This window comes from Hibiscus syriacus, unplaced genomic scaffold (assembly GCF_006381635.1).
Source record: "Hibiscus syriacus cultivar Baekdansim isolate YM2019G1 unplaced genomic scaffold, ASM638163v2 tig00110783_pilon, whole genome shotgun sequence".
Taxonomy (NCBI): domain Eukaryota; kingdom Viridiplantae; phylum Streptophyta; class Magnoliopsida; order Malvales; family Malvaceae; genus Hibiscus; species Hibiscus syriacus.
The window spans coordinates 920,832-938,408 of NW_024062861.1; the positions used below are offsets into that span (position 1 = coordinate 920,832).

At 32.5% G+C, this 17,577-nt stretch overlaps 1 protein-coding gene across 1 annotated transcript; it reads right to left on the reverse strand.

Moving 5' to 3' along the window:
• Positions 1 to 1,854: 1,854 nt before the first annotated feature.
• Positions 1,855 to 3,743, reverse strand: LOC120140239 (pectate lyase-like). The gene is made up of 4 exons (XM_039155247.1): positions 3,634 to 3,743; positions 2,773 to 3,513; positions 2,479 to 2,617; positions 1,855 to 2,318 (listed from the first exon to the last, which is right to left on the reverse strand). Exons 1-4 carry the CDS (start codon positions 3,741 to 3,743, stop codon positions 2,094 to 2,096), a joined length of 1,215 nt encoding a protein of 404 aa, XP_039011178.1. The 3' UTR covers positions 1,855 to 2,093.
• Between the last annotated feature and the right edge of the window lie 13,834 nt (positions 3,744 to 17,577).

The window sequence follows — 17,577 nt, forward strand, 5'->3', positions numbered from 1 at the left end:
TATGTTACCATAGGTAAAATTAATACGTTCGAACTTCAAAATTGGATATCATCAAATTAAAACGTGAATTGAGCTTCAGATTTCAGTGCACATAAAACGTGAATTAGGTTATGGCTAAAATGCACATAAAACGTGAATTGGGCTAAACGTGAATTGTCCTCCGTAAAACATAAAATAAATTAAAAAAATAATTAAATTAAGTGGGCTACCCGCGAGTATACCCATTAAACCCACGGATTTAACGGTCCGAGCTAATAAGCCCGCAATTTAAACGAGCTTTAGTTTTTGAGACCCGGAATCCGTACAGGTCGCAGGTTAAATGGGTAGCCCGCGGGCTTTAGCCCATATACCCAGCTCTATTGATATTTGATGTTGGATAGTTTTGTTTTGAGGGTGTGAGGAACTTTAATTGCAATGAATGGGGGAAATGTAGCACTACACTCAATGACATTACGGGGATGTTCAGTTTCTCCATGATTTACGCCCAAAATGTTGGGGGTTTACTTGCTTCTTCTTTTTATATCAAAATTTTCTCCCTATAAACCATTATTTGTTTCACACACGAAAACTAGTTCTTGACATGGTTGAAAAAATGATTTAATTGACTAAATTAAGCACAAACCAATTTATTTCAGTGGTTAAAAAAATCGTTATTGTTTTTAGAGGTTACGGGTTCGAGTATTAGTGACTGCAGAGGTGATTAAGCGTTCATTATCAAATGGTTTGGAGTACTTAGAACATATACTACTTTGCAATTTTTAATAGTCAAAGGATTCAACAAAAGCAATGCATTGTAGTCGATAACCAATTTTTAACTTTTAATAGTCGAGGAACTCAATAAAGTATCACTCTATTATCGAGGGACCATTTGTATACTTTACCCTAATTTAATATCGGAATATTTTTAAAGGATTGAATCTCTCAATTTAGTTATTTGAATAAAAATTCATAAGTTTTTTGTCCTTTCATACCAATGTATAGTTTATTGAAATAAAATAACTAAAATATTAATAAAAAATCAAAACAAGATTGATGAATTTGCATATACATAAATTTGTTGTTAATCATTTATTAAATAATTTTTCATAAAATATTTTTGTTATGAATAGCACAAAATCTAATTAAGATAAATATTTTTGATATTATTTTTTTTTGAAATTATCTTTTCAATTTCTTAAGACTTTACCTTAACTAATTCATATAGTAGACTTAACTTTAAAGAATGAGTACCGTAGACTTTTTGGTTCTTCAAAAGTAATAAACCTTTTGCGGCCACAAAATTTCCAAACGTCCACAACATTTTATATGAACACTTTCTCTTTTCCTCCATTATAATTAATGCTTTTGTTTGACTTTTTATTTATAAAAACATTTTATAAATCATCGAAAGAACTAATATATTTTCTATATAAGACAAATGTTATCACGAAACACTTGTTATAATTTTAAAATGAAATTTAATTAAATTAATTTTAAATCATACTTTCTTCATCTCATTAAATTTATTCTTTTTAATTTTTAAAATTATATCATTCAAAATATTTTATTAAAAAATTAACAAATAATAACATTTATATTTTCTTTTAATCTATCGGTCATTGAATAATTTTATCATTTTCCCCCTTTCACATAACTTAACATGAAGTTAAATATAACGTTATAGGATAAAAATAATGAGATGAAGAAAGTATATATGATTTGATTCATTGATAGTATCAAAAAATTATATGATGTTATGATATTATAAGAAACATTATCTTCATTTTGGCTGGTAGAATTTTGAATTCGATTCCAAACAACTTTTTTCCCTTTCATAAAAAATAAATAAATGATAAAGACAGTCACTATAATGGAAAAAAAAGTATTCTTTAGACAAATATAGAGGATAACATTAAATCAACGCTAAACTGCAGTTGCATGCTTTGCTCCATCATACAGTAAACTAGTACAAATTAACGATAGGATTTAATTTCAGTCAACATGCAGAGGTTGTCGTTTCATTACATTCTTAATCATCTTTAAAATTAGGCCAAAAAAAGGGAAAACTAGAAATAAAAATACTTCTTAAACCGCTAGTCATAAGGTTTTCAAAGCTAGCAGTGGGAGCCCTTCCTACAGTTGAGTGAACCAGCAGTGACTGTCATTGTAGCCACAAGTGAAGATGGTCTAGCACTTAGGCTCGAAGCCCTAGCAAAGGTCGATGATGCACCAGCATGGCCGGTTTGCCTGAAAAACGCTCCGTTTAACATCATGTCCCCTTCGGATCTCCAGTTCCAGCTTCTCCACTCACTCTCCGGTGCATCCTCATGCTTCGTCACCTACACAACGTCATTACATTTTCATGATCTCAAACCATTATATAAATATATATAAGGATGGACGTAATATTTTTTATGTTAAGTAACCGCCTCTTTTAGGTCCATCCTATATATGTATGAGTGTAATTGTGTAAATGGATGATGAGTTGTTTGAAATTACCTCTTTCTTTGATCTATCATTGGGTGCTAGAAATCTATTTCCTTGGCTGTTGATAGTAGGGTTTGCACTCCCACCAATGGCGTACATTTCCCAATGAGTGTAGTCGTTGTTCACGATGTGGAAATATCCGTGCCTACACCTGCAATTTAAAATAATATATAAATTTGAAAATTGGACCGAAATTCATTGAATGATCTTAATAGTAAAAGAAATTAGTATTTGTTTTAGAAAATCCAAATTTGAACAACTACCATTTTAGTTGAAAATCTAAAGTATAACCGATTCAAAACTAACCTCGGCATTCTTTGAACTAGTCCTTCCCCGAAATGGTTAAAGGCAACAGTGACTTGCATGTTTTTGTCCTGCGTATAGGCATCATTGTGGCCCAGAAGCATGACTTTATCATGATGGGTCATGTAGTTGTTCGATATGGTCACGGCGGTGGATCCATGGATGACATCGATGAGCCCATCATTGCAATTCGACAACGAACAATGGTCAATCCATACATGCTTGCTGCTGAAGATGACCACACCGTCACCGTCTGATTGTCTCCAGTGCCCCGCGTGTTGGGGAGAGTCTCTTATAATCGCACTCGGTCCCGGTTTACAATCATGTATGTTGATTCCGTGGATGATGATGTTCGAAGCATAATGAATGGTGATACACGGTCCGCCAGAAATATGAACGTTCACACCTCGACCATCGATCGTCTTAAAAGAGTTCATCACCAACTCCTCTTTCAACGTAATCACCATATCCCTCTTGAAAATGATCCACAACGGCTCGTCCTGGATCACCGCATGCCTCAATGTACCCGGCCTAGGGTTCACGGGGTCATCATTGCCAGAGTCGGTAACGACGTAGATTCGACCATTCTTTCCTCCCATGGCATTCTTCCCGAATCCGATGGCACAATTGGCTAACCTTTGGCGGTTCCTCTCCCAGTTAGTGTCACACCTCCAACAATCATCAATGGGGTTCCCCGTTCCACAAGACAAGTAACCCAAGCTCCTCCTCGAAGCATTGATACTCCTGCAAATGAATACATTACAAAGTATATATTAATCTTATACAATACATATACATTACAAGAATACGTGTATGTAAGTGTATATATATATATATATATATATATATATATATATGAATTACTTGTGAACTTCATCGACAACAAACTCAGGGTCTTGAACTGGTGAGGAAGAAGCAAGATGGAGGGAAATGAAGAGAATGTGAAAGATGAATGAAAGTGTTGAGAGTTCCATTTGGGATATAGTGGGAGGCTACGCATTGTTCAATGGTGGGGGAGTTTATATAAAGGGTAAAAGCCGGGACGTATGGCGTGATTAATCCAACTATGTGGGTCCAAATCACTCGTAATTTCAGGGTATGTTTTTTTTCAAGTCCTGGGGAGTCGTATTGGCAGTTTAAATAGTTAATCAACCCTCAACAAATTCAAGTACCTCATAATCAGAGTCAATTTCATTGAATACCTCCTTGCCGTTACTTTATAAACGGTAGGATATAGTAGAAAAACTCTAAATTTGATTATTAGTTTAGCGTAATTACAATATAGTATCTTAATCAATTGAAAATGAATTCACATATACCATATAAATGCAACTGCTCGAATTCGAGACCTCAAAAGAACACAATACTCTTTTTTTTACCACTGAAATCACTTAGTGAATTCTAATTTTAAATTTATATAAGATACAATAATGTATAATCTAAATTTTAATTATACTTGTGAATATTTCAACGTTATTAATAGGTCCATAATTTGCAGATCCATAAGAGATTAATGGAACATGTATTGGCCTACATTTCTTGAGAATTAATTTGGACGTCTTTTATTGACTTGCTAACATGGTATAGTAAGCTAGCTAATGAGAAATATGTGAAAATGGTGTTCCGCTTTTCTCATTGTTCCGTAATATCAGCAAAGTATCTTATCCACATTACCATCACCATCTTAGAGTTAATACATGCGTTATCAGGATGAAAATTTTGACCCCAAGAGTTAATATTTTAGTACATATTTGATTCATTGATTAACTAATTTAAATTGAATATCGTAGAAACTTACGAATGGTTAATCCATTCATAATTAGGGGTGAGTACTCGATTGGATTGAGTCACATCATTTCTTTTAATTAGTCGAGTTGATGAGGCATGTTTTAGCATCCAAACATTATTTTAAAATAAACTAGCCGAGTTTATAAAATTCGAGTCAAGTTTTTAAATTTCAATTTAAATTTAACAATAAATATTTATAATGTTATGGTGCGGGTTGGTCCAATTTAACAATTTTCTCTAATCATATAATATATAAATATATATTTCTTCATATTCTTTTTCACAATACAATATTATTTAATAAATCAAATTACATTTAAAATTATAAAATATATTTACAATTTTATTTTTTAAAAGAATGTATTTTGAGGATAAAGTATTGATGAAAGTATAAAGGAATCAAGGAATTGATGGGAGAAAAAATTTGTAAAATATATATATAATATAAATAAAATTGAATAAAATGTAAAATTGAGGGATTAAATTGTAAAAATATTTTTTTGGGTTAAAAATAGGAATTTTAGTTATACATATGTTACATCGTGGTAGAGGAATATGTAATTCAAATTTGATCAAAAATAGACATGAAATGAAGGATGAATTAGAGGTAGAAAGAATTAGGGGTGAAAATTTGATTGAATCAAGTTGAATCGAGTTAAAAAAAATTCAAGTTAGTCAAATTGATAAGTCATACTTCAGTATTCAAACTCTTTGAATTTTTAGTCAAGTCGAGTTGAGCAATTTTTTTAATCTAATCAAGTTTTACTCATCTCTATTATTAACATTAGAATTCGAACTTCTAATATTATTTACTGAATCTAATGTCAAATGCTAATTATAGATTTAATCAATATTATTTTTTTAATCTAATCAAGTTTTACTCATCTCTATTAAAATTTATAAGAGATTAATTATAAAATACTTATTTGAAACATCGGTTATAGATTTTTTAAAATCTCTAATAATTATAATACTTTGAACTTTCTATTCTAAATCCTAAATGTCAAATGCTAATTATAGATAAATGCTATTTTCACAATATTTTAAACCTAAATATCTCACTTCTATGTTAATTAATTAAATAAAATTAAGGAATAATAATAGTAGAGAAAGTGTTATGATTTAACATTTAGAATTAGAATTTATAGTTTAAAATGTAGAGTTTTTATGTATTATGATCTTAGGATTAAGGTTTCGAGTTTGGATTATTAGGGTTTATATTCTAAGCCACCCCTAGTCCTAGCACATTTTGGTCCCAGCTTGTAGAAAATATTTTCGAGTCAAAAATGATTGTGAACAAAATTATTCATTTCCCATCATTTATATCATATATATAAAATTTTATATTTTGATGATAATATTAATCACACAAATTATGATACAAGGGCCCGTCATGTAGTTTAACCTTTTCTGAAAAGTTATGTATAGGCCCAAGAAGTCCATGTTTAGAATGGGAGTCTTCCTATTCAAGAGAGAGCCTTGACCCAAGTTCATGTTGAAAAGTTATATGTATATATAGTTTTACACATAATTGGATGAGCGAAGATAGATATCTGAGACTAACTCCTTGTTTTTTCCTTAGTGAATATTTTCTTATTTTCTATTGTTAATCTCAACCCTCGATTTTCACTCATCAAATGGTCTTAAATCTATATAAAACTAAAAAAACTTTACATTGCGTAATTGGATCTTATCTCATATATATATATATATATATATATATATATATATATATATATATATATATATATATATATATATATATATATATATATATATATATATATGACCATTGGATAAATAGAAATAGATAATTGAGATTAACTATAGGAAATGAAAAGATATTCATTGGAAATAAAAAAACAAGGAGTCAATCTCAACTATCTATTTTCACTCATCCAACAATCCTAAATCTGTGTAAAACTAAAAGAGTTCTACATTGTGTAACAGATCCCATTCCATATATATGGACCGTTGGATGAGTGAAAATAGATGACTAAAATTAATAGTAGAAAATGAGAAAATATTCAATGGAAACAAAAAAACAATGAGTCAATCTCAACCATCTATTTTTACTCATTCAACAATTCTAAATCTGTGTAAAACTAAAGAATTTTACACTGTGTAAGTTAGTGTTCCCAGATTTATTAAATATTAAAGTATGTGGGTACACCTTATATGTTCTCGGTAACTGTAACACCCATATACATACATATGTTTCTATACACGTATACAAATGTCACATTACTTTAAAAACAATTTACTAATTTTGAAAAATCTTTAAAATTTTGTTGCATTCCATATAAATAGACATAATAATTAAGTATTCATAAAAAACACATCACAAAATGTTATATTAAGTTTAATTACATGCCAATAAGTTTACAAAAGGATCACTACCGTCCTATTGTTACTGGTGAATCAACCTTGGTGAATGATATATGATGTTATGACTTTACCCCTTTACTTGGTTAATTCTGCTGCTACCTACGCGTGGAAATACACACGTTAAATATATCTTAGTGAGTCATAATGCAATAAATAACCTTTATATATCTATACATATTATATTTCCCATTTATCATAATCATTTGTTATGATTCTTTTCTTTTCGTTTGTAACATTCATTTATGTTTATAATACACCATTATGTACTTTAAGTTATAACATCTTTTCTATTGATAATGTACCCATATGCATTTCAACTATAGTATACTTTTCTGTTGATAATGTACCCATATACATTTCAACCATAGTATATTATTCTGTTGATAATGTACCCATATACATTTCAACTTTAGCATGCTCTTCTGTTGATAATGCACCCATATGCATTTCAACTCTAGCATACTTTCTGTTGATAATGCATTCATATGCATTTCAACCAAATTATGCTTTTCTGTTGATAATGTACCCATATACATTTCAACTAGGGCATCCTTTCATGCCAACAATGCACCCATATGCATTATTATTTTCATTTCTTTTAGAACAACTCATACACAATATCATTTCAATATATTCAATAAACATAGTAATTACAATTAAGCATACACTAACAATAAAACAAATCTTCTTAAATAATTGATAATCATTTTCATCTAGATTGCATATCATAAAATGTACTCACCTGGTTCGCCTTGCTTAGATATCTAAAATGAGAAGATAATTATTCCGGAACTTGACCCTTGCCTTTCGACTTACTCGACTCAGGAGCTTTTTTGTGATCTATTCCATATTCATTAAAGACATGCATAATATTAATTGTTAATATTTTTCCTAACAATTATAACTTAACATTAATAAAAAATATTTATTATTAACTTCCTACAACATTATAAGCTCCAAATTAACATTTCTGGCCCTTTGGTATCGATTCCCCTGCTTATGGTATCGATACTACCCTATTAGGGTATCAATACCCCCTTCATGTATCAATACCAAAATTAGCTTCGATATAGCCTGGTATCGATACCCTCACCATAGTATCGATACCCCTATGCTATGCTATGGTATCAATACTCCCTCTAGGTATCGATACCAAAATTAGATTCGATGTTTACTGGTATCGATACCCTTACCATGGTATCGATGCCCATTGCTTGGGTACCGATACTGGTTGAATCAATATCGATACCTCTTATATAATTTAGCCTAATTCTTGCCTAGGGTATCGATACTGTTCCATAGGGTACCGATACCCCTACCCAGATTTTACAATTTTCCTCTCGAAATTTACCCAATTTTGGGCCAATTTTCATCTCCTTTACCCCTAACAATACTATATAACACTTCTCAACTTAACCTTAATAACTTTCCTTCATTTAACCACTTAAAACATCTAATATTCCTCAAGAGCATTTGATTTTAAGAATCACACCATAATTTCTAACTTGTTATTTCACTCAACAAATGCTTCTAATATTTCATTTACCTTCTTGACAAGTCAATTTTACCAACAAACGTCCCTAAACCTTCATATATTAACATACCATTATAAAATCCATTTTCTTTAATCTTTAATATCTCATTCTTAACTTAGTTTTAATCCCCTCTAAACTTTTATTAACTTTCCATCATAGGCAAGGATTTGATAACTAACAAAACTTGAAGGAATAAATCATTAATTTGGAAACTTACCTTTAGCTAGGGTTGAAGGCTTTTTCACGTAAAAGAGGAAGAAGAAGCGAGTGTTTGACTTTTCTTTTTCATCCTCTCTTATTTCTCTAATATACATCTACTATAATAAATGAATTTTAAATTCATTTATCTCCAAATACCCAAAAATACCCTTTTTAATCTTTCCTCACAACAATTTAGTCTAAACTACTATTCTCACTCATTCTCATCTTTATCAAATAATCAATTTAGTCCTCCATATTTTTAATTCCTTTCAATTTAATCACTATCCTATTATTTGGGGTATTATAGTAAGTTAGTTTTTACTAAAATATATACTTCAATTCTTTTGTTCATAAAAGCCTCGAGGAATTCTCCCACAAGACGAGTTTCAAATCCTTCATACATCGATAAACCTTTAACGAGATATTTGACAGAACCGAGAGATATGTCAACACCAAATTTATTGTCAAGCGGCCGCATTCATATACTCTGTCAGCCTACGAATAGATAAGATAACTCTAGGCTTGATATAAATATTGAAGACCTGTTTATAAACCGTCATACAAGATTGAAGGGGATTATGCATTCTTTATTATTCATCTTGTTCACCAAGCCCATATTTGAGTATGGGTAGGAGAGGCACCTGTACGATGGTTAAAATTGTGAAATCACATATAATTAAAAATATATAAATTATCTATTTAGTAACCCATCTTTTATTTTATTTTGTTTTGGTCTATTTTTTTTCTTCAAAATCATACTTAATGTTACATTTTATTTCTTTTTTATTTATCTATCATTAAAAAATTAACAACAATATTGATGTGACATTTTTAGATTATCTTTTAGTTTCCATTTAATTATTCTTTTATTATTTTTTGGATAAAATGGAGAAGGTTAAAATCGAACGTGGACCCTATCAAAAAAGGATTATGTTTATTTTGTGTGAGCAGTTGGGTGTTTAATAAAATTTCTTTGTGTTTTTATTTAAAATTTGATGTATTTTTCTTGCTATTACAAATTTCTTGGTGTTTAGTAGTTGGGTGTTTATTAAACGTATTTATTTGATGTATCTTACACCCTCTTTTAAAAAAACAATGAGTTGTGATTTTTTCACCCCAACTAAGAGTAGACCGTCAATGGTCATCATAACCCACATTTTATTATAATTAGATTTGTAATAGTGTAAATAAATTATGTTGGCGTGTTTGTTGGATTTCTTTAGATCTTAATGTTCTTAACAAAATAAATCCTAGGTGTTAATAGGAGAAGTAATCAAGGGGTTTAATCTTAGTTAAGACAAGAAGAGATTAATTGTAAGGCATTTGTCGGTAATAATAACAAATTCATCTTAAAATATTGTAATTATCTTTGGCTTGAAGATCAAAATCAAGATCTTATCTTTGACAAGATCCTTGTCCCTTTGATATCTTAGTAAATAAGAGTGATTATTTTAAGAGGGGAGAGGAGGGATTGTCGACGGTTGAACTTAGAAATTAATATTAATCAAGAATAAAAAATGTCATTAGCTAGTATCATCAATTCTCCATCTTTCTATTCTTCTTCCTATTATCAAACAATATCATATATATATTTTTATTTTTGTTAAATAGCCCCAGATTTTTCAGTTTTTACTCAAATATTTACTTTGAACTTAGTTCTCTTGAAAATCATATGATTAAACTTCCAACTTGAATGACATCTCAAGGGATTATGGAGTTTCAAAAATGAGAAAACCTATCTTCTATGGCTTGTATTTTCTAAGGAAACTATAAAGAAACGTAGCTGCTCTCTTTTCTTCTCTAAAATTTCAAGATCTAATTAATTTGGCAAACTTTTCTTCTTCAATTTAGCTAAAAATGGCTGGAGCATCCTCCCTCTTTCATCACTTAAGTCAACCTGGAACATAAGCATTTAATGAATACTTGTCTCTAAGGACGGAGTTAGAGTTATAGTTAAGGAGTAAAATATAATTAATAATAAAAAATAGAAAGGGTAAAATCAAAATAAACTAAAATTTAAATGTTTAAATAGATATTTATTCCTACATATTTTTTTAACGATAGAAAGGGGGACAATAACCCCTGAAACTATACATAGCTTGTCTCCCAAAACCTTGTACCCCATTCCCGCTTCATGTGCAAGACTAAAATATCATTAATTTTTACTCCAAATTACGCATTTCTATAAATCTAACAATGACTTTTGGGAAATTCTCAATAATTTTAATGTCATTATTGATGTGTAGAGTCCTCACATTAATCTCCATGGCCATAAAACACACCAAAAGAAAACACACTCCAGTTCAATGACCCGACTCGTTGACCCGTCGACCTGGTTAAAATTTATCGGATATTTATATTGAAAATACTTGAATTTTCGGGTTGGATACTCGACCGTTATTTTTTCTAGGTTTTCGGGTTGTGCCCAGGTCATAAAATGTTACTTAACCGAGTATCCGCCGACCCGGTACCTGATACCTTTTTAATTATTTTTTTAATATATTTTAATATATTTATTTAGTTGAATTTTCTTTATACTTTTAATATTTAAGTTTTATATTTAGATTATGCAATTTGAATTTTTAAACTTTATGTTTCAATTATGTAATTCGAATTTTTAAATGTTTAAATTTGTTTGAATTTTAATTTTTCAGAAAAATTAGTGTAATTTTTTTTAATTTGAAAAAAAGGGAAATAGATTTCCTATTACCCGAATCAACAGGTACCCGACTTATGTGTATCCCGATGTTACAGGCCGGGTCATGGGCCGATTTTTTGATACCCTAATAACCGGGTAGCCGAAAATACGAGTTTATTTCTCTTAACATGATATCAGACACTTAAGAATTTATTTCTCAGGCTATTAACTTTTCATTTTTTGGGCCTTTCATTATGCCCAAAAAATTTCTTTCGATTATTCTCTTCGTTCTTTTTGATTACCTGCGTTTCTTCCCCTAGCTTTTTTACTCAGTTTTTTTTGTTATTCGTTAATAGATGTTTCAATTAAATTTAATCATTTTTTTATCTTCATCCTTTTGATACTTTTGGTATTGTTTTGGGTTTTCATCAGTTGATTGACATTGAGAACTACAATGTGTGGAGTCGTTCTTTGTTGTTGAAGTATGAAATGTAGTGTTTGGTGAGCTGTTACATTGCTTGTTGTGCATGAGTCTGTTAGAGTTGTTGTGCATGAGTTTGTTAGGCAGCTATTAAGAGTTTGTTATATGCTTGCTTATGTGGCTGCTTATGTTGCGTACCAAGTTGGCTAAAGAAACAGTTAGGGATGTTAGTCAGCTTAGTATATAATTCTCTTTTGATTTTTAGTATATACAACTTATGATTTACAATAAAAATGATCTTAAAAGTTTTCCTCTCTTCTTTTGTTCTCTTGCTTAATTACATGATAGAGCTATAGCTCTATCTTAACATGGTATCAGTCGTTGTTTCCTGGAGGTTTGCCTTTCGCTGTGTAATTCTCTGCTACTGGTTTGATCGACTGCTCGCGAATAATGCGTCTTCTCAGGTGTGTTACTTCTGACTTGTTTTTGTTTTGGTGGTAGTTATGGTTGATCCACAGGTAGTCTCTCCGATGAATTCTCTTGGGAATTCCTCGAGTTTTCCTTTTATTCTCTCTTCTGTTCAGCATATTCCCAAACATGATATAGTCAAACTGGCTGAAGATACATATTTACTTTGGAAGCATCAAGTAGCACTTATACTAGATGGTTATGGCTTAATGAAATATATTTCTTCTGATAGTGTTGTTCCGAGTGAGTGGATTACAAATGATTCTGGTCAAGTTGAGGAAAATCTAACGTTTGTTGTGTATAGGCAGCAAGATAAATTGCTAGCCTCTTGGTTGTTCACAACAATTAGTGTGGATGTTTTACCTCATCTCACAGGGTTAATGTCTTCCCTTACTATTTGGAATGCCATCGCACGACTGTTTGGTGCCAAATCTAGTGCTAAGATCTCTGCACTTCGACATAGTTTGCACTCATAAAGGAAAACTGGATTATCTGTAAGTGAATATTTGGCAAAGATAAAATCTGTTTGTGATATGTTAAATGCAGCAGGGTGTGTTATTACTGAGCAGGAGCAGGTGAGTGTTGTGATTGTTGGGTTGTCTATAGAGTTTGAATCAATTATTGCTATTGCTCTCGTGATACATTGTCCTTAGATGCTTTGACTGAAATGCTTCTTGACTGTGAAGCTCGACAGAAGATGTTTCTTAGTGATGGTCTTTCAACCAACATGGTGGTTCATTCGAGTGATACCCGTGCTGGTGATGTGCCAGTTAAGGTTTCCACTGATGAAGAGATAACTGAGAAAAAATCTTCTCAGGTAAGAGGGCAGCAAGGCAATAGCTATCGTGGGAGAGGTCAAGAATGATTTAATGGCTCAAATCGACCTCAGTGTCAGCTGTGTGGTAAATTTGGACATACTGTTCAAAAATGTTATCATCGGTTTGATAGGGACTTCACTGGTGTTACTAATGGTGAGTCTCTACATAACGATACTGTGAAGAAATCTTTGAGTACGAATGCTGATAACTTTTCTTCTCATTTGTTTTCACCTTTAATGCAAGCTTATACACATTATATGCCATCTCCTTATCCAGCTGGTTTTATGTATCCATCCACTTAGTATCTTGGTACTTCAGGAATGTCAGCACCATTTTATCATGGTTTACCATATGCATCATTTACTTCTTTGCCTGTTGATACTCGATTCAACAATTCTCCTCAAAATGTGTCATCAGCAGCATTTGTTTCTACATTACCTGCTGCCTCTTCGAATGTATCAAGTCAGCCGACTGCTACGAATGTAATTTGGTACCCAGATACTAGTGCTACTCACTATGTCTCGAATGATTTGTCAGTTTTTGACTCAGGATCTACCTATACAGGTAATAATACTCTTCTCATGGGCAATGGTAAGAGAGTTTCAATTGCTCATATTGGTCAAGGTTATTTGCAGTCTAGTTTTAAACCATTGATCTTGCAAAATATGCTTCATGTTCCAGCTATTAAGAAGAAGTTATTGTCTGTATCTCAGTTTACACGTGATAACAATGTATTTATTGAATTTCATCAATTCGAAATCTTTATGAAGGATGCGCAGACTCAGTCAATTCTGTTGCGAGGGAAGCTCACAGATAAAAGGGCTATATCAGTTGTTGCTTAGTGTTGAGAAGGAGCCTCAGTGTCTTGTCAATAATGTGTCCAGATCACAAGCTCTTTTGGATCAGTGGCATAAACGTTTAGGTCATGCTTCCATTAAGACAGTAAAGGTAGTTATGAAATCATGTCATGTGTTTTCTGATGCTAGTAGTTTTTCACAAGTTTGTACTGCTTGTTTGCAAGGTAAAGCACATAAGCTGCCTTTCTGTAATTCGCTGACTGAATATACAACTCATTTTCAGTTAATTATCTCGGATGTATGGGGACCAGCTCCTTTCACCTCTTCTGATGGTTATATTTATTATGTGTCGTTTATTGATGTATGCAGTAGATATACATGGCTTTATTTTCTTAAGCGTAAGTCAGAAGTTGCACAATGCTTCGTTCATTTCTATAAAATGGTTGAAGTTCAGTTTGGACATAAAATTAAAGTTATGCAAAGTGATGGTGGAGGTGAATATCAGACTTTGTATGCATGGTTTCGTGATCATGGCATTTAACATTGACTTTCATGTCTGAGTACTTCAGAACAAAATGAGAAGACTGAGAGAAAACATAGACATGTGGTTGAAATGAGATTGACTTTGTTGGCTCAAGCACATCTGCCACTAAAATTTTGGAGTCATGCCTTTACAACAACTATTTATCTGATAAATCGGTTACCAACTGATGTTTTAGATGGTAAATCTCATTTTGTGAAACTTTATCAAGTGTTGCCTGACTATTCTGATATGAGAATCTTTGGTTGTGTTTGCTTCCCTTTTATGAGGCCTTTCAATAAACAAAAGCTGAAATTTCGTTCTCAGCAATGTGTTCCTCGGATATAGTTCATCTCACAAGGGTTATAAGTGCTTGGATGAAAATGGTCGAATTTTCATATCTCGTCATGTAGTTTTTGATGAGACAATTTTTCCTTATAGAGCATGCAAGGTTGAAAAGTCTAATACTGCTAATGGTGTTTCTAATGGAGTATTACCTGTGCTTGTTGTTTCACAACAACAGTCATCAGTTGGCAACGGTAGCAATACTGAACGTGCTACTTGTGGTTTTGTTGAAGAAGAAGTTTTATCAACTCTTAATGGTGAAACTGGTCAAGGGTTGACAAATACCAGTTCTAACCATTTGATCGATAACATTGCTGAATTACCTACTGCTGGTAGTGAACCATGTGATGCTGAACTATCTACAGCTGATAGTGAATCCGATTCACGTGAAGAGCTACCTAAGCCATCTGTTTCACTGGATACAACTCATGTTCCTAGTGATGTAACACTTAATGTTCATCCTATGGTGACTAGAAATAAAAGTGGGATTTGGAAACCAAAAGTATTTCAAATTGCATGTTTTGATAAAGAGCCTCGTAATATAAAGGAAGCTTTTGTCTCCTCATTGGAAGGTTGCTTCACAAAAAGAATATGATGCCTTTATCCAGAATAAAACTTGGTCACTTGTTCTTCTTCCTGTAAATAGGCGTGTAGTAGCATGTAAGTGGTTGTTTAAAGTAAAGAAAAATACTGATGGCTCTGTTGCACGCTATAAAGCATGCCTTGTTGCAAAAGGCTTTCTTCAACAGCCAGGTGTGGACTTTCATGAAGTATTCAACCCAGTTGTTAAGCCTTCTACGATTCATGTTATTCTTTCTCTGGCTTTGACTCATGGTTGGATGTTAAGGCAAGTTGATATTAATAATGCATTATTAAATGGAATTCTTACTGAGGAAGTGTATATGCTTCAACCACCAGGATATGAGTTAGGGAATGAAAACATTGTTTGTAGACTCCACAAGGCGATTTATGGACTTAAACAAGCTCATAGAGCTTAGTTCGAGCGTCTGCGTACGTATTTGGAGTCTGAAGGGTTTGCCTTAACAAAATCTGATTCATCTCTTTATGTTCATAAAACAGACACTAGTGTTATTTACTTGTTGGTTTATGTTGATGATATTATTATCACTGGAAACAAATCTGATGAAGTGCAGACTGTCATTAACAAATTGAATAAGCCATTTTCTTTGAAGGATCTTGGCTCTCTGAGCTATTTTTGGGAGTGGAGGTTTGTTATGAGGCAGGTGACATTGTGTTGAGCCAAAGCAAATGCATCACAGATTTGTTGCAACACAGTGGTTTTGCTGGTGCCAGGAGCCTTCCAACACCAATGGTGTCGAATTGTAAACTGTCGAGTAAGGAAGGAACTCATTTTGAAAATGCAGCTTATTATAGAAGCATTGTTGGTGCATTACAATATGTTGTCATTTCTCGTCCTGATATTGCTTTTGCAGTCAATCGAGTGTGTCAGTTCATGCAGGCTCCTCTTGATACTCACTTTCAAGTTATGAAGCGAATTCAATGTTATTTGCAGGGTACCATTTATTTTGGTTTACGCTTTTTACCCTCATCCATGTTAACATTGACTGGTTTTGCTGATGCTAACTGGGGATCGGATATGGATGATAGGTGGTCTACTTCTAGTTATTGTGTTTATTTTTCTGGCAACTTAGTCTCGTAGAGTTCTCGCAAACAACATGTTGTTGCTAGATCCACTGCTGAGGCTGAATATCGAAGTGTTGCTTGTGCTGCAGCAGACATGAGATGGCTTCAATCTTTACTCTTTGAGCTGCATGTTGTTCTTTATGGTACACCTACGCTATGGTGTGATAATTCAAGTGATGTGGTTGTATGTGCCAATCCAATACTGCATTCAAAATTTAAGCATGTGGAGTTGGAATTGTTTTTTGTCCAAGAGATGGTTGCTGTTAGACGACTGCAGGTTCATGAAGTTCCAGCAATTGAGTAGGTTACAGATATTTTCACAAAACCACTGTCTGCTCCTTTATTTCTAAAGCATAGATTACGGCTGCTAATTGTTCAACTAAAAGATAAGTCGTTGGCTTCTGAGTTATGCAGTGCAAGTGTGAGTGAGGATGTTGATGAATGAAGTTTTTGGTTGCTTTAAAGGTTTGTTAAGCAGGGTGAATGTTGATGAATGAAGTTTCTGGTTGTTTGGTGATGAGTTTCAAGATCTACCAAGCAGGGTGAATGTTGAACTATGAAATGCAGTGTTTGCTGAGCTGTTACATTGCTTGCTGTGCTTGAGTCTGTTAGAGTTGTTGTGCATGAGTTTGTTAGGCAACTATTAAGAGTTTGTTATATGCTTGCTGATGTGGCTGCTTATGTTGCGTACCAAGTTGGCTAAAGAAACAGTTAGGGATGTTAGTCAGCTTAGTATATAATTCTCTTTTGATTTTTAGTATATGCAGCTTAAGATTTACAATAAAAATGATCTTAAAAGTTTTCCTCTCCTCTTTTGTTCTCTTGCTTAATTACATGATAGAGCTATAGCTCTATATTAACATTTGCCACTTGTTTTTCTTGCTAAGAACAAGCTACGGTTTTTGGATGGTGGTTGTAACTGCGATGATTTTGATGAATCGTTGCAACCTCAATGGGATCGTTGCAACACTCTCACTCTTTCCTGAATTCTTAATTCCGTCTGTAGAGATTTATTTGTTGTTATTGTCTTTGCCTCTCGAGTAGCGTCGGTTTAGAAAGATTTAAAGGATCGATTTGAACAATAGATGGTTCGCGTGTGTTTTTTATTCCTCTTTTTGAAAAATAGATGGTTCGCGTCTGTAGAGATTTAGTTTTATTTCGAAAAACAAATCTTCTAAAATAGTGCACACTGTCCAAAGAACTCAAATGACATGAAAATGCAGC

Coding starts and splice junctions, on each gene's coding strand:
- LOC120140239 (XM_039155247.1), bottom strand. CDS start 3,743: ATGGAACTCTCAACACTTTCATTCATCTTTCACATTCTCTTCATTTCC. Junction 3,514..3,633: donor GTTGTCGATGAAGTTCACAA/GTAATTCATATA, acceptor ATTCATTTGCAG/GAGTATCAATGCTTCGAGGA. Junction 2,319..2,478: donor ATGATAGATCAAAGAAAGAG/GTAATTTCAAAC, acceptor GACGTTGTGTAG/GTGACGAAGCATGAGGATGC.